The sequence below is a fragment of the Myzus persicae genome, unplaced genomic scaffold (genome assembly GCF_001856785.1).
Source record: "Myzus persicae strain clone G006 unplaced genomic scaffold, MPER_G0061.0, whole genome shotgun sequence".
NCBI classification, from domain to species: domain Eukaryota; kingdom Metazoa; phylum Arthropoda; class Insecta; order Hemiptera; family Aphididae; genus Myzus; species Myzus persicae.
Window position 1 is genome coordinate 163,533 of NW_019103908.1, and position 26,100 is coordinate 189,632.

Here is a 26,100-nt window from a genome sequence, read left to right on the forward strand (position 1 = left end):
ATTATTTCTGATTTTCTTATTCGAGAGGTTAACCAACTCCTCATTAGCAAGAAATATGAGAACCGCATATTCTTTGCTTCTGAGGGGTCATTTGACCCTTCGCATTCTACAAATGATACATGTCATTGATATAAGTGAGGTTGATGACTAAAATTCACTGAGCAAATAGGCATAAAGTTGACGAAAATTGTCAAATGGATAGTTTAAAAAAATAGATGTGACAGTCAACGCATGTGGTTTAAATTTGAATTTCTTACAGTTTATTCCTTTTTTAATACCAACAAAAAACAAAATCGACTTTGTCAAAAACTAGTGTTTTGTAAATTTTTTTTTCGATTATTTTTATGTATCTACTGTTGACTTATATTTAGAAATGTTATCATTTTAAGGACAAATGATATCCAATTTTCTACCAAATACCATCTTCAATATTATAAAATGTAACATTTTATCTGCTAGGTATCTGGTACCTATATTCAGTTTTTTTAAATGTATCATTATAAACATTAGAACCTACGTATACATTGCTTCACTCAAAATCTAATATACAGTTGATCATACAATTTATAATACTGTGTTACTGTGTTTATATATTTTTTATAGTTAAAAGAGGTTATTATAATAATTTGATTAGGTAAATGTTGGTTTGGATATTATAATATGTGTGCGTTTTTTAAAAAAAAATTGTGTCATGTAGGTATCTCAGTATTTGACTTGTGGGTAGGCCTGACTATTTCAACTATATTTTTGAATATTTAAGCATACTCCTACTTTTTATTTTTAATTAGAATGCGTAGAACAATAATTTATTTAAGATTTTTAAAAAAATTACAAAGTTAATAGGTACATTTTTTAATATAATATATTAGTGTATAAAAAAATGTTTTACAAAATATTTGTAAATATATTGATATCTGATACAGTTATACATGTTTTTTATGTAATAATTATGTATAATAATATAATAAATGAGGCTATAAGGCATATCACCATAAATATCTAAAACTCTGTACCCATGAAAGATAAAAACGAGAAGACTATGCTAGAAATAATATATATTCTCATCTATGGAGTTTATTAAGTTTAAATAAATAAAAAAAGTTTGTTTTCAATGTTTAATGTACCTAATTTGTAAATTTGAAAAGTTGAGAGGTTATAAGCCATGCCTGCGGTGTCAGTTTAGTCCTTAAATTTTTTTTTGTAATAAACAGAGTTCAGGGCTCATTTTAGAAAAAAATTATAGGTACATAGATATACATGTATATATAATGTATATAAATAGCAAATAGGCACTAACTAACTTAATTAAAATATGTTAAACAATACTTAATTATTCATCCATAAAAAAAAATATAGTATTACCTCAATTGCCTGCACAAGTATATTACCTACGAACGTTTATGGTCGAAACTTAAGTAAGTATAATAATAGTTATGAAACGTTTGTTAGTTTATGGTAGTATGTATAGAATGCTACAAAGAGGGTGTGGCGCACAAGCCCCCTATGGTTATATCAGGTACATTAATTAGGTAGGGGATATATATTTAATTTAATTTTGGACATATTTTTTCTATTATATTACTATTGTGAGTTTATTCTTAATTTAATTTCTTGCACATTTTTTGAATCACTGAAAATAAAATATTTTGTACTACCAATATTCCGATTATTTCATTTCTTTTATTCAAAACAGAATATACCTTACCAATTTTTCTGTTTACCAATTTGTTTATCTCTCATCTAGGTACCTCAACTAATTATAATCCAAGTCAAGCACTTGATACATAAAATCATATTCAAATGTTCTATAATCAATCTGTGGGTCAATAAATAAACAAAAGTAATTGGATAATAGCCTATAGGATCATATACTACAATTTCTGTAAATGGCGGAACGGTTATTTGAATTATTTGTTCGTCGTTATGGGCTGTTTGGTGTTTAAAGTTTTACCACCTACCGCCTTTTTTTGGATATAGGTATTATAAATAATGTAGAATACAATTAACCATCGTGAGACTATATTATTCTCAAAAAAATTATTTTGCACCGTTACTGGACTTGATGTGGGCGGGTAACAGTAGCTCAGTGATCTATTGATGGACGGTAATTATTTATTTGTCTACCATTCAAAACAATGAAGCATTGATTTATTATAAAAAATGTAAAGGTAATAAACGATAATTTACTTACTAAACGCGTGGTATTTTATTTTGTGATATTTTATTCAGCCGGTATTTTACTGTTTTTTTTTTTAAATATAAATATTTTTTTTTTTACAATCTGTTGGTACATATATATATATATATATATTTAACAAAAATGAAAAAAGGTATTACATAATTTTATGCTGAAAAAGTCAGAACTGAAAAATCGTCTCATCGAATTCACTTTAATATTATGAGTATAAATTTGAGTTTACTGTATAGCATTAAAAATAAATTTTTGTGTAAATTAATTAATAATATAAAATTAGTTACAATAATATTTTTTCTATAAATTTTTGTTCATATTTTCATTTCGAATTGGTAAGGTTACTGTTGTTTCCATTTTATTTAAAAATTTCAACCTTAAAATGAAAATCAGTAGAACTATTTTTTTTTATTTACGGATATTGAGTTGAAAACATAATAATATAATATTATGGTTGGATATTTCCACCCAAGCATTGAATATTTTCCCTCTAATAAGGATATATTTTATTACATAACGTGCACAAAACTATAAAAGTACGTATTTATCAATACCACTGAAGCTTATGAAACCTACAATGATTCCACTGTATTAGTGGAGTAGTTTTCATGCAATTAAATTGGAAAATTGTTGAACAAATAATATAAGTGATTTTGAAATAATTATAAGTTTAAGAATTTAATTTATGATTATTGACAAGTTATCATGATATATTAATATAATATGGGTCTTCATTGAAATCTTGGAAATATCTGACTAGTTATAGTAATGTCAATACTATTTTTTTTAGAATAGTAGTCTTGACTCTTGAACTAAAAATATACCTTGCAAAACTGTCAATACTCATGTATTTTAATTATCAATGATAATACTGTGGAGATAGTCGAGTGAATTTTCAATTTATTATTAATTAAACCTTCTTATTTTTATATCAACTATTCAATACTGGTATACTCTAAAGTCCAGGCATTACCTACATGAGTTAACTTCAATTTTTTTTTTTTAAGATGTAATTTATTATTATACTAGTTTAGCTATTTTTGTTATGTATTAAAACATTTGTACCTTTAAAACTTGAATAAAATCATTTTATGATGACTAGGGAAGAAACCTGATGATTGTCGGTGAAAAATACCATTTGCTTACTTATACTTATCTTATATAAGTTTGATATACTACAACAATGAACAATTAGGTAACGTACATACGTAACCAGCTCATTTAATTTCTAAACTATTTGCTGAAACTCATTTTGACTCATCAGAAAATTCAACTCTTTGAAAACGTTATTTTTATATGCATAGAGTATTATTACATTATTTACGTGAATATCGGGTTCAGTTATCTAGCGTCCTATACTGCAGCTGAATTTTACATTTTTATTTTTACCAATCGTTTTTGCATAAATATGCAGCTATTGTATGAATGTATAGGATTATTTCTAAATCTAATTTGGAGAATGGTATAGCTTTCTCTGTTTGAAATGTTGTATATGTTCTTTATGTATAAGCAATATGCCAAGTGTATAGATAAATAGCACAATATTTTCTTTGTGGAGGCACTACAAGTCTACAACTACATACATTTGATAATCTTTCTCATTCCAAATGTTGGCGCCAAATCACTAGTGTTATTCATATTTGTTAATTTGTTTTGTATTATTATTTACTATACATTTTTATTTGGAAATTGACTACTCATACAATATGCCGGAAAGTAGAAATATAAGATGCAACAGGATTAAAATATTAAACAATCTGGTCAGAGAATAATTACTAGTGACAATTTACAACACATATGAATTCAAATCGATAATTATTCCGATCAGGCGAAATGTTTTTGCATAACTGGAACATTTTTCATTATTACCAACACATCATACTTACATAATTTTCCATTTTGAAATATAGAAACTTAAAAAAAATTCCATACACAATTGAATTATTATACCTATCTATTAAACCAACTGATATATTATAGTATTATCATATTTTGATAATTTTCAAACTTATGATTACTCGAGGTACGACTTAAATAATTTATAAAGCAAATTTAGGTGTGGTTATATTATGATGGGAGGAGCCCGGTCAGCAGATCATCTAACCCGAAATTGATGAAATAGGCTTTTTAATTTTTTAGAACCTTAAAATAATAGAGTACTTATATAGGCTATCTTCACTGTTCACTATTCAATTGAAAATTAATTTTAATTATTGGTTAAAAATATACTCGTATATTTTTTCTACAAATTTCTACAAAATAACTCTAATATTAGCCTAAATTGCAAAATATAATACAATACATAACCAATGGAAACCATTTAAATAAAAAATGAATTAAAATTTTGTCTTATCTATTAACTTTATTTAGGTAGGGTCATAGGGGGGGTTCAAATTGGTATGGAAACTATCATTGATCTTTTCAGGAAATCAGGAATAATTGTACAAACATTCAGAAAATCGGTCCAGTAGTTTTTTTCTACATAATAACACTGAAAACCTTTGTATTATATTATATAATCGAACATTCGAACGAGTTGACTCTTAAGTATTAGGATTTACAAATTATATCTTAAAACAAATATGTGAGTTTATTTAAAAAACGATTCATCTATATGTTAGTGGCCTATAGACTCAAAACAATTCGATCGATTTTTAGGAAAATGTCATAAATTGTTCTTGGAGATATCAAGACATTTTAGAGAGTTGTAGTTTTCACCACGTGAGGAAATATACCAAGAGCTTTTAGAGCTTTTATATCTAAACTAGGGTACAATAAAACCGAGATACACAAATAAGACGAAGTATTTTGTATTAATTGTTCATTAGATATATATCTGATACTTATGTACATTTTTAGTTGTTAGTAATAAAAATGTAAATTTTTGTATGTAAATAGGATCATAAATAACAGTTTAATCATTTGAATAAACCAAATCTATGTTGTTTTTAACTTTAAAGTGACTTCTCTTTAATTTAGTGGACCAACACGTACAGTTATCCCAATGCTACAGAATCCGCCACTGTGTAAAGTCGTACTAGCTAGACGACGGTATAGTCAATACGTCATACGGATCGCGAATTCGATTTTAATAATTATTTATATTATCATTTTTACTAAGAGTATTAGTGCATAATATAAATAATAGTAATAATAAAATTCTTCGGGCACTAGCGATGAGCTTCGTCCAGGGGAGCATGCCGCCCCCGAGTGTCCAGCGTGGGCGACAATGGTTTTATCGCTCGCGCTCGTAATAATAATAATAATATTATTAAAATATGACATTATCGTATCTGATACAATATTATTGTAGTGGGTTAAGGGTCGGCGGTAACCGGTTCGTCGTCGGTGACGGGCGGTACCAATGGTAGTGGTGGTGGTAGCCGGGGGGAGTGGAACAGCGGTACAGATAACGATTAGGAAGAACCGCCGAACCGGTAGCCGAACGGACAGCAGCAGTGTACTGCGAACGCGCGTGTCCGTTGCGCTTGTAACGTACTCGTAGTCGTGCGCGCTCGCCTCTCGTGCGTCGTTTTTGTGTAACGCGCTCGTCACAACATCACCAATTTTTCGTCACCGCCGTTGTATCACAAACACATCCAACACTGCGTCACCACGTTCACCAACCACCGTCACAGTGGCCACTACTGCAACCGGTGGCGGCATGAGCGTCGCCGCAGCTTATCCGGGTTTTCCGGAATACGCGGGTTACTCCGATGGCACCCGCACCGCCGCCGCTGTAACTGTCACGGCGACGAATGGCCTGGCTGACGATGAAAAATCCTCACCCAAGCAGCCCCGGACCACCGTCTTGTCCGGATTGCGGACAGTCTTCGAACCGTCCATGAACCGGTTGTCGATGAAGATTTACGGCAGTGAGAAGGCCGTGCTCAAGGAACGGCTCAGGCAACGACTCCTGGGTGCCTGGATCATCCACCCCTGTTCTAAGTTCAGGTAACACACAGCTGCTAGAACAGGTTAAGGGTAATCGCAGTGGCGGTCCTCTTAAGGCTTTTGGCGGATTTTAGAACGTTTACCAGCCTTAAACCCGTTGAAATGGGTTAGACCATTAATTTTATAACTCATTGATTTACCTATTAAAATGTAGTCAGGTGTCAGGCCCACCGAGTTGAGCTCGGTACCGAACTGGTTTTATCCGGGCCTGGATTTGATGTTTACCTGATCATATTAGGGGTGCTCGAGCGCCGAAAAAACGTACCAAGCACAAACTCACGCTTTCCAGTCTCAATAACATTATAGTATTATAATACAACAATATATTAACCATATTAGAGGTACTTCACCATAAAATTAAATATTATATAATTGGTTTTACGCCAACCGCGAAATAACTATTTTTGAATTGTACTATACAATTAAGGGGTTTGTCCTATTCTGTTTTCCGTCCACCCGAGATCGCTGTAATGTTATAGGAGAAAACGACTACAGGTTTGCGCACCTCTATTTTGAATTTTACGCATCGTCAATGGCAGATGCTCTTGTTAACGTTTCTCTAGTCATTTGACAAAAACTTTTTTTTTGAGAAATATCACTTGTTTCGTAACCGGTTTTGACCCGTATATAAAAGGATGTTTCAACAAAGTCGGATTGGCCACCTGCAGTTAGGGTGTCTTTAAATGTGTAAGAAATTTAAAATCTGATGCCAGCAAACCTCGGTCTTCAGTTCTATACACTAAAATGATAAATATTTGTTCTCTTTAAATTTTACGGGTTTTTACACTGGTCACATCGTCTCGTCTAAAATGTAATCTATATGTGTGATTTTCAATCGAGAGAGTTGCTTTACGAAACTGAGTTTTTAAATGTACTCAAAGGTACCTATCATAGAATAATATTGCAATGTGAAATCTCGAAAAAAATACACATAACTGTAAAACTAATTGTCCCACTCGTTGTCTTGGAAACCTAAAAACAGGAAAGTGTAAACATGTACATTTTTTTTTGATAGGTGTGTGTAATAATGATTTAAACTTGATAATTGATCATCATTACATGTATAATTGTGTATTATGCATTATAATATTATACGGTGTGTTTTTATAATATAATTTATGTTGTGGAAAAGTAAACATTCCTTCTTATGTGCTCATATTAAATACGTTAAAATGTAATAATATTATACAAATATTTATATTATTTTACCTACATACGTACTTGTACACACAATTTGCATTGATTAAATTTATTATAGTTTATTTTAGTTGTGTTCAAAATATAAATATGTTAATTAAATTCAGCATAAAATATTATGAAAGAATATATAATATATTTGAATTTATTAAAATGTGTACTCTTTAACTACTTTATTTTTGAATTGGAAATCTCAATGGTATTAAAAATATTCATTGATTCATACGTAAAGCATGCAGTGTAAACTACAATAATAATCAATAATGTTACTATGAAATATTGAATCGGAAATAAGTAGTAAATATACATTTATTTAAGTTATAATATTATGTTCCGAATTTTTTTGTATGGCAATCGTAATCCGCAGATGTGGTTACAATAAATTATAGTAATTAACAAACTATAAAAACTTAATTTATATTTAACGTATACGTACAATATAAGTGTCTACCTAGTTATTATTATCAATTACGAGCGTCACGGCCCACTTCGTGTATAAATATTATTATTAAGCATACCCACCAAAGATTATAGCAACCACTATTTTTTCATTTTTTTGTTTATGTTCTTTCATGTTTTAAAAAAAATTGTATAGCTTGGTGATATTTCTTCATTATAAATGATTTCAATACTTATATTATATTAAATACACCTAATTATTTTATTGCGTTATTGATACAAATATAACATATTTAGGTATTATAATATAATTTATTTTTTGATCACTATCGTGATTATTATAGTATTATTAGAATGTTATTCTGTTATAATAGATATTAGGTGTTCAGGTATGTTAATAATCATTATAATCGTCTAGTGTGTTTGTAAGCATAGCAGTGCAATATTGTGTAGATATCAGGACTTGTACACTTTTTAGATTTAAGGTAGTTATTATAATAAATAATACAAACTACAAACACAATTGTTCTCCAGATAATGGATCTTAAAAATATTACGCTGAACTATATAAGCACAATTATTTTTTTCTTCCAAATATTTGAAAAATATCACAGAATATTTGTTGACGAAAAGTGTAGGAAAAGCGGGCGGCAGATGCTTATAAGGCCGGCGAAAGGTTCGAATAATATGTTGGCGCATTATGTAATAAAATAAATCTGGCTCTAACAATCAAAGTCACCGATGTCGTGTTTAAAAAACAATTGTTTGGATACCTGCAGAAGCTTAGGTTAGGTACCCCGCTGAATAACCGTTTTATTTATTTAAACCCGGCGAGATGAAAATATATTCTAAATTGTTTTCATCTAAATCCTTCTATACAAAATGTTTTGTGTCACGTTACATTTTTTCTGTTATACAATTGGGAAAAATATTACAAAAACTCTGAGTTGAATTCTCTCGTTCAAAAGTCTCTTATTATTAAGATTTATTACTTTATATTTATTATTATTATTATTATTATTAGTTTGGTTTCTGGTCTTATTCACTGTTGTATATAAGCCTATGCAGGGGAGAGGGTCGAACAGAAGACCGGTTCATCTAACCCTCCCCCACCCACATTACATAACACCAATCCGCTCAATCTCATCAACACAATATACAGAATATAGTATTATAGTACGCTTGCTATGCGTTAGGCTCTGCATTAGGAGTCGTAATTTTGTTTGTTATAAACATTAAATTTATTCAACCGACTGCATAATATTTCACCGGCGTAGTGTATATTATGCGTGCGTGGTATTTTACAAAGCCAGACGTATTATACAACTGAAATCGGACAATAATATATTTACATGGTATATGCAGGGTGATTCACCAAGCATTCTCACCCCCATGTTTTTTATTACTAGGTACTGAATATTTTACTCAAATTTTGATTTTTGAAGTTTTTCAGTGTATTCAAACACCATGATATTTTCAAATTCTTGAATATTACAATCATGGTTGATCATAATTCATTACCACTAGGCTTGAAGGATCAAAAACTGGTTCATAATATTAATATTTTCCCCGTCGATGTATAAGTTTCCGGACTTAATTATGAATGTTGGTATACTATAATAGTTAGTTGTTCATGACTCATAAGTTATAACCCACTAGTATATTATAGATACACGTAGAGAATTGTTTGACTGAGTCAAATGCAATATAAATAATGTTGCAATTAAATTTTATGCAAGACACGATACATATGCAGGCATGCAGCTATAAGAGTATTTGATACGCAATATCACTTTTTAAATAATCTGTTGAATTTTTTTTTTGTTAGGGAATAAACCAAAATTATATTAAATTATTAGTTTATATTGTATTAATATGACAAAGAATATATTTAATACTTTAGATAATATTCAATGTTTGAACACATTGGTATTTGAATGTCTCAGTCGTAATTTTTAGTAGGTAGCTTAATTTCGGTATAGGTAGTAGGTTACCTATATACGAGTAGCTGTGTCTTATTAATTATTTCGATTTATTGTATTAAATATATAATATTTTTGCTTCATATAAAATTAATTAATTTTCTTAATTACAATTATTTACTACTAATTTCATTGTTGTATGTTAAGGTTTGTGAACAATTAACAAATAATGTGTATTTCTTATTTATGTGCTTTTGCTCGTAAACAAATAAACATCATGTTGTCCTTTGTACGTTTGTGCTCTCGAACTAATATACATAATATGTTTTTGTTCTTTGTACGTTTATGCCAGCGAACAAATAATACGATATTATTCTTGTTAAGGTTATACTCAACATAAACGTATTAAACTTATTTGTTCAGTTCCTAATGTTCGGGAATGAAATGTAACATTTTAAGTTTCAAAAAAAAAGTTGTTGTTCTGTTCTCAACCCACATTTTACATTAAAACGTCGCGATGGTGTGTATCAGCCTTGATACTTATATATATATAGACTGATATAATATTTAATTTCATGTCTGTTTTGTGGCATATTGGCGCGAAGCTTGTAATCCAGGATACACACGGGGTTTCGAGGGTGATTCGACGGGGGGGGGGGTGATCGACCACTGCAGCTCCATCCCTCCTGCACACCGTATGGCTTATTTATAATTAATATTTCCACTGAAGCGTTTTTAAATGGAAACATAATGTTCCTCAAATGCCACTGAGTCTTGTACGATATACAACAATGCACACTTCCAGCAGGCATATTATTGTAAGTAAATACCTACCCATCTACTAGTTCGTAATAGCACTTATAATATGTCAGACGGTCGATGACGATATGTCGATGCATATGACATTTCAAATTTAATATAATTTTAGTATTATATACCTAACTAATGTATGTATACTCACAGCAAAATTATTATGGTAGGTAATAGCTGTACGGTAGGATAATGGAAAATTAATATTATAGAACGAAATTGAATATTTATAGCAAATATTCAATTACGTTACAAAAATGATTATATTATAGACATGTGCATTATGGGTTAAGTGTACATAATACACGTCAAACCCATAATATACGAATAGAGCGTAATATTTTATATTTTTCAATATTATCTTCTTTACATTTATCGAATATTTCGTTTTTTTAATGTAATTGAACGTTTGTCCAATTATTTTACCATCCCTCTTGGATATTAAGTCGATGCATTAAAATAATAATGTTGATTATTGTTTTGGGTCTGTTTAGATTTTTCAAATAAATACATTTTTATAGAACCATAGGAATAGAAAAAAAGGAAAAAAATTACTAATAATTGTAAATAAATGAAGTTTGTAATTTAATTTGAGTATAAAATAGGTAATCCACTGTGTGAATTGTATGATTATATTCATAATTAATATCATAATTGCTAATAAGATATAGATTATTCACACTCGGGGGAGGAAACATTTTTTTTTACACTTAATATTCGTCCCATATTCATTATAAATGTCTAACCATAAACACCAAATAGAGAATTTAACTTGATGTTTTCTACTTGACACTAAGCTATTAATCGCAGCAACGTAATAATGTATAATAATAAGTAAGTATTATACATATATATAATGCATTCAGTAATAACTAAAGTCAATTTTTTTCTGTGTGAAGCTGCATGTTTTAAATTACCCAATTAAAATATTTTAGTTATGTAAATAATTGTGTTAATATTATTATACCATAGTATGATTGTCAAAATTAAAATGTTTAAAGATGTTTATTTTATTTCAATGTAGTACGATATACCTTTGTTTTGAAGTTGAATCCCTAAACCACCACATACATAGCTATACACCTACAGCCTTGTAACTGTCTATATATATTATTATATTGGTTAGGTACTATAATAGTAATCGATATATATTAATTATTACTAAATATAACAATTAATTTAAACAGATAAATATTGACAGAAATGAGAATTGTATGCATCAAATCTTAGAACATATACCTATCAGGTCAAAAAATCTTTTAAATTTATTTTGTCTGTGTAATTATGCGACGATTAGCAGTATTGTTGTCATAATAATGATACATTTTTGTGACCTTCCAGCAACTTACCGGGCCTGCATGTTATACAAAATAATATTGTAATTAATAATAATAAATATATGGTATTATTATATTATGTCAAAATATTTATTAAATTAAGGTGGGTATTCATAATTTGTTGTTTTTACTCAAATTCATGTTTTTGATATTTAGGAATATTCGAATCAGATGATTGTTCAACACATATTTTTCTTGATTTTTTTCGTTGTTTTTGGTTAAATTTGTTAAAATTGCAGTTTTATTAGATACATTATTTGCTAAAAGTTTAATATTTTCTGATTCTTAATTTCACATATTCTCCAAAGAATCTCGAACCTGTCGGCTTTGCGATATCTTATAGAACCTTATTGTTAGTATGTCTTGCATTGAAATTCCATAAAACCAATGTCCAAATAATATGGATGATTAATGGAAAACAAAATATGTATTTTTTATTTGTATTTTTGTACTTTGTTAAAACTATGGCCAGGGTAGGTTAAATCGACTGAATTTCGAAATTATATATTGAAAATCGCTTTAGGGATTGAATGGAACCAAAAAATTACTCTGTTTTTAGAATTGAATAAAATCACAAATACCCATTTGGATGTTTTTAATTGTTTTAATGCGTGGTCAGTGCTAATCCCGCACCGACCATTTATATTGAAAAATATTAATGAATTATTTTTGGAAAGTATCGAAATAAATGAGTCATAAAAGTGTCAGTTTACGGGTTCAATGTTGTATAAATTATGGATCAATTGATTTGTCCCATTTAAAAGTACCTACAAATAGACTATTAAGTATAAATAATATTATATTAGAATATTTTTCCAAATTTCATTATAGAAATATTATACCGTTTTGAAAACTAACAACCGACAAACGTGCCACACCTCGTTTATTAGACCCCTTAGAATACCAGGTATACATATTACGGCGGTAGTACGGTATGTTCAGGTCTTGTAATGGATTTTAGGGTTTGTATCCTATTCGGTTTGATATGTGGGGACACTTTAATACTATATATATCATACGAGAACACGGTGAACCATAACAAAGTGTTCTCAAGGACAGTCACTGTGAACGCATCTTGATTTAGGTCGGATAACAGACCTATATCTAGTTATAAACGTACGTGGAAATATAGAAGTATATATATTATACCTATATATTTCTGGGTCTTATGTTTTTTTAACTTCAACTTTTTTTTTTAAAAACACCATTTGTTGTTTTTTTTCTTTATAAAATTGAAAACATTATTTATTTGTGATTATCCCCTACGCAATCAACAAAAACCAACGGGAAAAAAAGGTTTCCATTAAACTGAGTCCTGAAGTGGTTTAGAATAAATTAAGGTATATAATATACATTATACATATTAATGCATTATTAGTATAGAATTGTATAAGAGTTTGAAGAATAATATGTAAAATAATTTGAGTTCGATATTTTTTATTAAAGAGGAAAAAAAATATTTGTTCATAATATTATTGTTGTTATGCATTATAAAACTACGGAACAGACATAAATATAATATATGTATAACTCGGATTAACTCCAATTCTAAGTTTACAGTACCTATACAGTTAATTGCAGTACAGTGGGTTATTTGTTTGTGAATGTCGAAAAAACAAATTATAATTTTTTTTCCATACATACACAATATACAGGTACCTAGTAATAATAAAATAAAAGTAATTTAACGACAACTCAACAAAACACGAACAATTAAATTCTTATTATATCGGTAGTCCATGTAAATGAGTTAAATTGGTTTGAAATACAAAATTGATGAGAAAGTCGTCTATAATCTACACCTAATATCTTTTTTACGACCAGTATTTTCTAATAACAATTTTATAAATTATTGGTGCTTAAGAAGCGAGATGCATATTAAACGCATTTATATTTGCATATAAATACAAGCTCACTATAATACATTTTATTAATGTAATATACGGTTAGTTATTATACTTTTTAACGAGAGCAGTATATACAATAATAATAATATATGATAATATGAATTTACATCGTCTGCGTTCAGTTTATTTTCGAAATGATGTGAATTCCAAATATTTATTGTAATAATATTACATATTAAATACATTGTGGTATGACATTTATTTTTTTATTAAAGAATGGTTGTCAACCGTAAACCTATTGTTTTTTATTTTGTTTTTAAACCAATTACCTATTGATACCTACTCGTGCACCTATTATTAATTTTCCAGTTTACGTGATTTGCAAAGCAATGCACACGATTTACTTTGCTTCGATATGAATTGTTACTCTTAATATGCATTTATGACGTCACCCCGAAAATGTAAAATGTCTTTCGAACGAATTGTTCTTTTACTCAAACGAATATATTAATACAGATTTGTATATTTTTTATATTAAATATTTGATCATATTAGTTTATTTCTAAGTGTACCATTATATTTTGTTTTCAAAAATCAATTATTTATACTCGTGCACCTACGAATTTTCTAGTTTCCGTGATTTGTAAAGCAATGCGATGCCTACTATTTACTTTGAATAGATATTAATTGTTATGCTTAGTATGCATTTATGAACTCTACTCAGAAAATGTAAAATGTCTTTCTTTTTATTCGAACGAATGTATAGATTTATATTTTTTTTTTCATATTATTCGAAAATGCATTAAATACATTTTAATATAAGTGTACTTTACTGTTATACTAATTTAAGTAATTATATACACAATGGCCGTTATTATCATTATCATTAAATGGAATTGTTAATATTATATTATTTACAACACTAGAATTAAATGGTAGTATATCTGAAATTTGCACGTTTATTATTTTCTCGATGTAACGATTTGTAAGTACATATATACTAATTTTCTGTGAAATTCGAAATAAATTATCAAACGAACTTTAATAACTATAGAAATATGTGAGCACTGTACAGTTGTTTTTTTTATGTTATCGAAGAAAATTAGATTAAAATAAGTAGCTTAATTGATTCTGATTTCGTATATTGGTACATCATCATAATATGATGATAATATTATTAATTCTTTCAAAGCTTAAATTATATTACTCATTACTCAATAATAAATTAATTTGTGTGGAAACTATTATTTTTTTTCTAGTACGGAATAGATTTTCTTTTCAATATATAAAATAATGTTTTTCAAAAAGTTTAATGAATCGAGCTAGAAAAAAAATGTCCTATACTCGATTAATCAGTTGATCGTGAATGTAATTACTTTGTGTCATTAAGCTTTTATAGGGATGAGTTTTGCTTAATTTTATTAGTAGGCGTGAACTAATGGAATTTTAATTTTTCAAAACTTTAAAGGTTTAGTAATCACTTACTATGTTATTACAGATAAAAAATGTAGTTCAAATTATTCAAAACTCAATAACAATTTAATTAAAATATAAAACTTATAATTTACCTAACTTACGAATATTGTTTACCCCTCATCAAAGTATAGTTTATTTACAATTTCAGTTGTAATGATGTCTTAATATAAACATAGAAGACTAGTTACACGAAAAAATATCATTTATTCATTTTTATTTTTTTTCTGTTTGTCAGTTTTGATAAAATAATCGTATACATGAAATTTTTCTCCAAGATAAATGGAACATTTACATTTTTTGACACTTTGTTTATAAAAGTGACTGTGTTAAATGTAATACACTAATTTTAGTATTATTTATTTCATATTCTCCAAAAAATAATTACATTTCATTAAACACAATAAAATTATATAAAAATATTTAGCTTAAGTTAATATTAATAGTATTTATAGTTTATATTAATAGTTTATAAAAATCGTGTCAATTTGAAGAATTAGATAACTATTTTTATATTTATTTGGATTTAAGATAACTTGAGTATATTATGTAAAAAAAAATAATAACAATTCAGAGCAAACTAAATCTTTATATATTGTAAAAGCTAATAGCCCAGTTGTCTGAAATTATAAATAAATATATTATATTTCGCGGTATAAAATATATACCTATATTTAATTTTAAATTTAAATAAAACACATGATGTGCTTTTTAAAAATCAAAAGTTGTGTTTAATGGTTGAAGTGGCTTTTTTATAGTTGATGATTGGTGATGTACCCACAATATTTAAATATCATATAAAAATGTAATTTGTAATACTTAAAATATAATGAAATAATCACATAAGAAAAAATATAAGGCAATTTTTTTTAAAGCATTTAAGTCGATGGTAATGTACGTGTGATTTATTATAGATGGAATGCAATTTGTATAGACACTTAAATTCAGTGATGAAGTGTAATACAAACAAAAAAAGTGAAACGATGTTTTGTTTCTCCGTGATTTGAAACATGGCTGTATTAATTTGAAAATAGTGTGCAACGTGGAGAAGTATACAATTTTTGATAAGGAAGGGTATAAAAAAATAACAGATTTAAATAAAAAATATGAAAATAAAATAAATTATCATACTGAAATAATTATGTGGCGTTTAATATTAAATCCCACATCCTCCTATAATATAACTTATAAGTCATAACTTTATTGTGTAATTGTATTATTATTTCAAGTTTTTAAGTATTTCAGTTGTTTTATGTTGCAAAAAGTAGGGATTAAATAAAATGTACATTGAACTTTACATTTTCAGTAAACTAAAATATTGATGAGCATGAACTACTTTAACATAAATATAGTAAATTATTATATAAAATCATATTCAGCTAAGAATTTATGTAACTATTGAGTGTACAATTATTAAAATTTATTTTGTGTGTTTTTCAGTTGTCTTTTAACAATGTGACTTTGATAGGTGATAAATATCAATTTTAATTTTAAGTGAATTAACATTTTCTGAATTCAATTGTTAATCAGCCATGTTTTATTAAGCTCTATAATTTATCGGACCCTATAGAATTTTAGAACTATAAATCTGTATAAACGTATTCAATCATCATTGTTTGTATTGTAATAATATGACGTTTGCAGTGTAAATCCTAATTATATAATATTTGTTTGTTTTGTAAATAACAGATGCTTAGAATGGTTCAAACGATAGATTATAGAAAGAGCTAAAATGCATTAATAAATACAACAATTTTAAATAAAAATCTAATAATAAAAACATTAAATTTTTAACATAAACATACTTTTTGGTTGTTTTAAAAGATAAATAAATTTTACTTACACTAACAACAATATGAAGTTTATATAGTTATTCACATATATACTTGTTCGTGTTACCACGGTGTGCATACGAGGTATTAATTTTAATTTGAATGTGCAATATAACTAAGACCATGCCCTTAATTCTTTCTTTTAGGTTTAATGATAGACCAATAATCATTCTTATGTATTTTAAATTAATGACAAAAAATTGATCCTATTGAACACAAATCTATTACTTATAAGTCGAAATATCATAATATTACGTGGTTAATGACCATCATGTTTAGAATTATGTTAGAATCTGGGACAAGTGATGAATATATTCATTTGAAAATTAATAATAATGTGATTTTTTTTTTGCTGTCTGTTATTGTTAAGCATTCATTGTTAGAGCAGTAGAAATCCTTTGATTTTAAACTCTGGGTGGGGTTTCTGACAAAAATTAGACCTAGTAACTAGTTAGTACTTGAAGGGGAGGGGGGTTGGGGAGAAAAAAACAGTTATATAAAAAACGACAATTTGTATGCAAAACCAGTACTTATTCAACAATATCGATTTCGTTTTTTTATGAGTAACTCAAAAACAAAATCCTTAGATACTTCGAATTTCTCCAAAATATTTATGCCAGAAATCGCATTTTTTTTATAAGCTTAAATTTTTTTCCAAACTTTTAATCTTTAAATTGCAAATTATTATTTTATAATAATTTCAGTTATTTTGTTGTTGTTTAAAAATATTATTCGTGGTCAGCTTTGAGGTAGGTATTTAAGTATGTATTATTATATAATATTATAATACCATCTTCACTCAGAATCTTTTTTCGTATTTGATGATTAAATTGATGATATTATATAATTTAATTAAAGTACCTAACGTTAACAACTCACACGACACCTGCAGTATTGCAGAGGGGTTTATATTCACTTGCCCACCTTTTTTCAAACAAATAATTTGTGTGGAAGTTTTGACTTTTAAAATGAACAAATTAAAATATTTAGTTTTCATGAACTCCAGTATTATATTTTATAGAAACAATAATTGAAATAATGGCACTTAACTTAATACAAATTTAAACGTGCCTGATGTTTGTACAATATGCCTTCGGTCATGTAAGGGCACCGCTTAAACATGGTCCGTTCCATAGACGCTTAGTAACAATTTAGTCTCTGCTGCATCGAAGTGCCAGGTGCCCTGCATTTCTAACTTGCCGAGCACAACTGGCACTTCAGATTCCACGTTCGTCCCATTGATGATGGTCGAGTCCACAAACCCTTCTTCCGTCCATAATATAGTGTATTACGGTAGATGGTAGAAAACAATATGACCAGTAGACACGAGCATGAGCGCAGGGGGTGGCGGGGATGCCCAGGTGACCCCAGTCCTTTTTCCCATTAAAGCTTTGAATTTTAAATAAAGACCCAAATAGATATTGTTACTTTTCGATATTTTTACGTTTGTGGTATTCTGTGTGTGAATAACCTAAATTATAAATTAGTTTTTAAAGATTTACTTAAAATTATTTCTATAAAATGTACAAAAAACGAATATAAAAAGCCCAAAGCTAATGGTAATTAAGCGTCAATTAAAGTTGTAAATGATTCGAAACAACAAAAATTTTGTTTTTCTATCAAAACGAGATAGGTTAGACCGATCTAGTCATTCACCTTGAATTTGAATGATTCCTCAAAAAGTTATATGTTACCAATTTTTTGTATAGTTAATTTTTGAATTGTTTTATACATAACCTAGTAAAAATACGTATGCACTTATTTTTATATAGAAAGAGTTTTTAATACATTTTCACTGTTAAAATAATTGGTACAATATTGTAAAGCTATGTCTGTACCTAATTGCTTTCAAAATTCAAGTGGGCCTTAATTTTTAATGCTCACCCTCCAGATCCACGAGTCTGTGCTCTCCTGTAGAAAACGGGTTTTTTATAATGTGGGTATTCCTAGGCTTAATAATATTACAAAGATATCACGTTTCCGTGGAAAATCTTAATTATTTTAAAATATAAATCAGACTCTTGTGGTATATTGTTATTTCTAAGATAATTTCTTATATTCACGTTTAAGGTTTGACAATTTAATACAAGGTTCCCAGGAATGTTATTTCTAGAATTAAAATAATAATTAAGTGTAATTTCACAAACATGTTTTATGTGTATCTGAAATTAATATTTTGAAGCAATCGGATATTGAAGCTTAAAACTACAATTGCTGTTATTTTGTTGTAATTTAAAAATATTTTTCGTGGATACTTGAAACTTTTAACGCATATTATTGGTATGTTTTATGCACATAATGACATTTGCATTAATGCTTTTACCTACATTCACACACATTTACTCAATTATTAGTCTAAATACAAAGTATATTTTTACAATGACAATTTTATAAGATTAGTGGAGTGTATGATAATATTGCTTTATAATCTTATAGGTTAGATATTATATACGTATAGCTAAATACTATGGGGTTGATTGAAAAATTTAATAGAAAATATTTTTAAATTTTAAATTTCTATGTTCTCGTTGAAATTTTACATTAAAGTACAACTAAAAAATGCATTTTAATTTCAGCTTAATGCGTTGAAATTCATTCTAGAAAATATATTATAATTTGTACGGCATCGTCACTGCAGGAATACTTAGTAATGCATTTGATTTGTAAAAACTTATTTTTATTCAATTCGTCCTCTTTGTGATAGAATCTACTTAACGTGCACTATAATAATTATTAAGAAAGTAATTTATTACTACTCGGCCATTTGAGTTTTATGTATTTTTCTCAGAAGACATTGCATTTATGTAACTATTTTGTACATGTAAGAAAAGTTAACCTTCTTAAATAAAATAAAGTTTAATTTAGGATATTATGATTTTGATAAGAAATCGGATAAGGTTGTTTTTTGAAACTTATACTACACCTACTAATAGCTATACGTCCATTTTACCTTTAGTTTTGAACAAGATCACACTAATGGATTTATAGAAAGTTTTATTGTAAGACTTTCATAGTGTGCTATTTATTGCTTTTTATAATTGAAAATTGTAGTTATGAACTCGGAACCGCAATAGAATTAGTATTAATATATTTGTACTTGATACGTTTAATAAGGTGAAATATGTTATTTATAACTTTCGTATCTTTGACTTTTTTTTACACTAATGAGACTATTTTATAACGTCTTCGATTTTAAATGTCACCTTTTACCTAACCTAAACTACTTGACATTTTATATGATTAAAATGAAAGTATGCTGGTTTTTTAAATGTTTTTAAAATTTTATAATATACTCGTTTATAAACATGTTTGGATATTCCTAAGAAAATCGAACGTATTTTAAATATTTACGTAATATATTAATTACTTTTATAAATAATATGATAGTTTTTATTTTTTATAGAGTATCATAAACATCATTAGAAATGTTGAATAAATTATGTAATTATGTACGTTTTTATTATTAGTGAAGTTTGTTGTTTTATAAAATATTCAAGCCTGAGGTTTGATTATTTTTTTTTTTGTCTGGATTAGTGTTTGATGAACCTTCGCGCTTTGTTTTGATTACACTTGTACATTTATTTCGTGAATCTTTATACATATTTTTGCTCATGACATGTTATTATAAAGTAAATACTAAATAGTTTTAAATTATATATTACATAATATTATTATGATTGTGATTAAAGTAGAGGAATGATTATGTTTCAAACTCGAGAAATAAGTGACATCTAAATGTACATATATATTATGTATTAGTAAGTTCTCGACATATTTCTGATTGAAGTAATATTATATTATTTAGGTATATTAATTATCGTTCAGATCATAGGTTCTTAAATGGGGGCCCATGGACCCCTGAGGGGTCCGTAGATGGTTACTCGGGGGTCCACAGGTCGGCTGTGAGTTTTTGTTAAATAACCCAAAAATAAATTTGTTTGAAATTAATTCATAATATCATTTGATGAACCTTTAAAGTAGAAACTGTACATTTATAATATATAATAGTAAAGGTAAGTTAATATATCAATTCAATGACGAGCAGTGACAGGCGTCCATATAGCGTCAGAAAACATAAACGCATTTGTAAATAAAACTTCCCTTTGGAAAAGAAGACTTCAATCGGAAAATGTATCAGAATTTCCAACACGAGTTTTAAAAAAATAATATTTCTTTATTCAGTTCCATAAAAACGCAAATTGTGATGTGCTTGAAAGTGTATTTGGCAATTATTTGATTTTACATACTGGAAAGCAGAAATATGGTTACGCACAGTTCTTTTCTAGTAGACTTAAATGCAATATTAATGATTCAGACCTTGTTAAATATGAGTTGATTGATTTGAGATCAAAAGAAATTGCACACCCCGGTTTTCAAACAAAAAATGTAATCGAATTTTGGTGTTCGTTGACGAAAGCTTATCCGTGAGCTCTCATTATATTCGCTACTACATAGTTGTGTGAGTCTGGATTTTCTACAATGGTCACAATTAAAACTAAAAAAAGACATCGATTGGACATTAAGGACGATATGCGAATTGCTCTGTCCAATACGGTCCCAAAATTCAAGGAAATAATGAAATAAAAAAAAAGCAAATGTCAAATTAAAACTTGTTATAAACTATTATAAAAAGTGATTAATCAAAATAATTGAATATTGTATTAAATCTTAGTATTATCATTAAATTAATATTTTTTTTTGTGGGGGGGGGGGGATACGTGATTATATTTTATATTTCAAAGGGGCCCATGGCCTAAAAAAGGTTAAGAATCTATGGTTTACATTCACTGAACTTCATCATTTTAGGATTTTGTTATTTATATTATAATATTTTTTCATTGATATTCAGATTATTTTGTATTATTGCTTCGGAGTTTGGACAGGTCGTACGTATATTTTAGACTTTTTTATTTTCCGATGTTCACAGTAGAATATATTGCTTACAAACAAACTGGCAATATGTCTGTAGGAGATATTATTAAATCTGTTGATACGAACATTTTGAAGCTCTCGAATTTAATTTTCTGTAAATATTATTAAGAACAATGAAACAATGAAATAAATTATACATGAGTAAAAATTTTACTATTTTAAAGTGTATACTAATAATTTTGTGAAAATTTTAAAAGTTTAAGGCAGAATTTTCCGCTCAAACATAATATATTTGTTACTGCTTTACACAAAATCATAGTGTTCTTAAAAAAGTGTAATAATATATTATGTAATTTCACAATCAATTTTTACCTAAAAATTACACGTTTTTTTGACCGTTAATCTGTCACTCACACAAAATGTTTGATGTATAAATATTACCACATGATGTCAAAATGTTTAAAACATATCTTGAACAAAATTCTTATTTTTTAAAACCTTTCCATAATCCCAAAATAGTTTTTTCAAGTAATACAAGAATACAAATTGTTAAGGAACTAATTTTACTAAAAAATATTAAGATTTTGTGTTACACGGTGTAAAAATATATGTATGAGAGGAACATTCCTGGTTGAACTTTTGAAATCCCCCATGTAAAAATTGGCTGAGATGGAACAAATATTATATACTACTATTTGTTGTGGAACGCAGAGGCGTATATTGTAAATTGTATTTTTTCGTAAATTCCGTTAATTAACTTCTGTTTATTATTTCCGGAAGTTAATTTCAAATTTAAATGATTAAAATTACAAAATTACTGTTTTCTAGGATTGCCAAGTCTAAAAAAAGAAACTACCTATAATATGGTCAAAAAGGCACCTGCCACGTTTTCGTACCTACTTCATAAAATACAAATTTTATAGCATGGCTGAAAACGTGATATCATTTTCTTTGGTCATCACAGAAATTTGTCAATTTATTTTTTACTCGAATGAGAATTGATAAAAATATCAGGGTTTTTTTTAGTGATATTTTTAGTTTTTTAGTTAGTTATCAATCCCAGAGGAAAAGATAAAGACACCATTGAATTTTTAATACCTACTTTCAATACAAACAAAATGGAATATTTACCACCACCTTTACATTTGCAAATGTATCCAATTTAAATAAATTACTAACTAACTTGTTTTCTTAAATTTTATTGGTATAATTTTGTACGCATACAGTATAAAAACTAAAATTAGCCATAACTCATATCATATCACTTTTATACTAAAAATGTATACCACACAACATTTTTTAAATTTGACATAATGATGGAGAATATATGTTGTAAAAAATATGTACTACCAATTTCAGTATGCAATTTGAAAACAAAAAAAATACTTATAATGTTTGATATTAATTTTATGACAGCACATAATTTAATTTATAGTAATGCTATTAAAAATATTTAATAACTATGCATGGTAAATGTTTTTATTAAACGATATTTTTCGATTTAAATTATAAATGCAATTATAGGAAAATTAATTAATGAAATAATCTTTCCGATAGTAGGTTGGTACTGAAAATCATATTGTTATGTTGTTAATTTTAAAGCTGTTGTTTTTGAATCCTCTGTATTTTGTTCGAAAGTTAATAATATTCGAATAATAGGTATTGATATTCAACATTGTGATGATAAAGTATTCGCTGTCTACTTTTTTTTGAACTTGGAATTCGTTACTGGATAAATACTTTATTTTAATATTATGAGAGAGGAATAGAACTATTTAAAATATTGTTGTGTAGTAATTATTTACATTTTACAATTTGGTAATATTAACATGAAAAAACTAGTATCAGTCGATATGAAAATACAACAAAGTTTTCACTTAAAATGTATGTACACTAATATAATATGTGCCATTCATTATAATTTTCGCAAAAACTATTCATTTCGTAACTAGTTTCAAATAAATAATACATGGAAGATATACCTATATATATAACAATTACTTAAATTCTTGAGTACAATTTTATGTACTCTCAGAGAATTAACCAGAAAGTTAGTTCCTATTTAATTATAATTGTATTTCCACCGTTAACTAAACATTAAACCCTGTTTTATGTTTCTGTAAATCACTAAGTATTTATAAAGTTTGAACATTTTAAAATGTATAGTATGACTACGAGATTTACGAATAGGAATAGGCCATTATAAGTGTTACTTATTTGGTCAATTCAGATCACATATTATTATATAATATTGTATATTAGGTAACAATATAAATATATTATTATTATATTTTTTAGTTGTAATGTTTATTTTCAGTTTTAATATTAAGTCTATAATATTATTATTAAATATTAATTGTTTGTAATGGCCAAAGAAATCAAAGTTATAATATATCTAAAAGATTGGAAAATAAGCAATGTTAAGACAAATTTGTAATTTTTTAACCATTTCATTAGGTGTAATATTAAAATTACGAAGTAACATAAAATTATGATACTCTAGTGATGGTAATATAATAACATAATCCAGAATTATTGTCTATGATAAATAGGTGTAAATAAATTAAACAATAAATAAATGTACTATCTATATAACATATACAATTGATTGAAAATTATAATAGTAAGAGAAGAAATTAGTATTTGTCTTGTATATAAATGGTTATCATTGGTTTACTCAAGCAAATTATTTAAAATCTGACATCAAACTGTATAGCTTTTAAGAGCAGTACTCAGAAATAACTATTTTTAATAAATCAAGGAGATATAATAAATAACAATTATTATAGTAATAATATTAATAATGGTAATGATTTAAAAGTAATCTCTACACGTAATATAAAAAATAAGTTGCAATACAAAAAAAATCGAACACGGGCGAAGCTGAGTTATTCAGTTAGTATCTATTATATTTTTATAAATGTAAAGGTAGTCAACCATACGAATTTAGATAAATTTGTAAATAAGTTATCATGATAGTTATTTGACTGATGTGTGAAACTAAAATGATAATTATGGACAAACGATTTCGAAAGTCTTGTAAGTTGTAAATTGTAATTATAGCCGATCGAATTTCGGTGTCTATCATATATTAGTATGTTTGGTAATATTTTTTTTAGACTGTTCACAAGTGATTAGTTAATCGTCTGTACTTAAAACGATGTCAACGAGAGAGTTACTTCTCACAGTACCTTGAATTAGTTTGTCATTTTTTTGTCAAACAATAACTTCAGGGTCAGTAAATGTGTTGCGTACGCCGTCATAATGGGACTATTTAGTGGCCATACAATTATTATTAAAGCAACGGTAAATCTGAAGACAAAAATGTGCTGCGATAAACGAGTCATTAAAAACATTTGAACGTTTCCCCAGATCGTCGTCGCAGCTATCCAAATAATTAGGAAAGTGCATGCGTACATTATTATATGTATATACCTATATATAGGTATACTTCCTCTTGCACTTCAGAGTAGCATTATCCTTAACCCTTATTTCCGAATGACCTTTGTTGTCAAGTATTCTAAATTGCAATAGTGTATTTATTTTTTTTTCATCTCTGCGACGCGAACACAGGAATCCGAGACGTCTTCTTCTTCTTCGTCTCAGTCGGCTAAACCATGTTTGTCAATGTTCTCCCCTCATACCAGCATACGCGCCCTGCTAACAGCAAACAAAAAAAATATATATATAAAGAAAAAAAGAAAGAAACAAATAACCATCTGTGCACGTTTCTCAATAGCACGTCCTTTTTATTTAAATGTATTCGTCAGCTTGCCCGAACAGTTCCTTTTAATCTAAACTCATTGTAAACGAGTTTTTCCTGACAACCGCTCAGCCCTGAATTTTATCCTGAAGTTTGGAAAATATATATAATATCATATCTGAATACATTTTTATTTGCCAAAATTAAAAAAAAAAACCCCGAGAAAAATTTCAATTGTATAAATTTTAATTTGGTAATATTTTGACTATTTTAAACATTTGTTCAAATACAAATTATAATCGTCTTATTGAGAACCATATTAGACATGTCATAATACGTATCAGTTGGCAGGAGGCATCAATTATACTTATTACAGTATTATATTAATTATATAGGTACATGTTTTTAATTAACTTTTGAAATAACTTCATACGTTTGAAGAAGTCTATATTTGTGACAATATAATTATTTATGACTAAAATATTATGTTTTATAAATATATTTGGGTGAGTACCCGGTACAAATTTTAGGCATTTCAAACGTTTAAATTACGTAAATTTAGA

At 27.5% G+C, this 26,100-nt stretch overlaps 1 protein-coding gene across 3 annotated transcripts in view; it reads left to right on the plus strand.

Annotated features, from left to right (window-relative positions):
- Positions 1-5,633: 5,633 nt before the first annotated feature.
- The window catches only part of LOC111036153 (potassium/sodium hyperpolarization-activated cyclic nucleotide-gated channel 2), a 45,050-nt gene continuing 24,583 nt past the window's right edge, over positions 5,634-26,100 (plus strand). The window contains exon 1 of one of the 3 annotated variants that reach the window (XM_022318076.1): positions 5,634-6,145. In XM_022318076.1, coding sequence (XP_022173768.1) covers positions 5,856-6,145 — 290 coding nt within the window. In that variant the 5' untranslated portion in view covers positions 5,634-5,855. The remainder of the gene's footprint in view (positions 6,146-26,100) is intronic. The other 2 variants (XM_022318075.1, XM_022318074.1) reach the window with 2 other exon arrangements.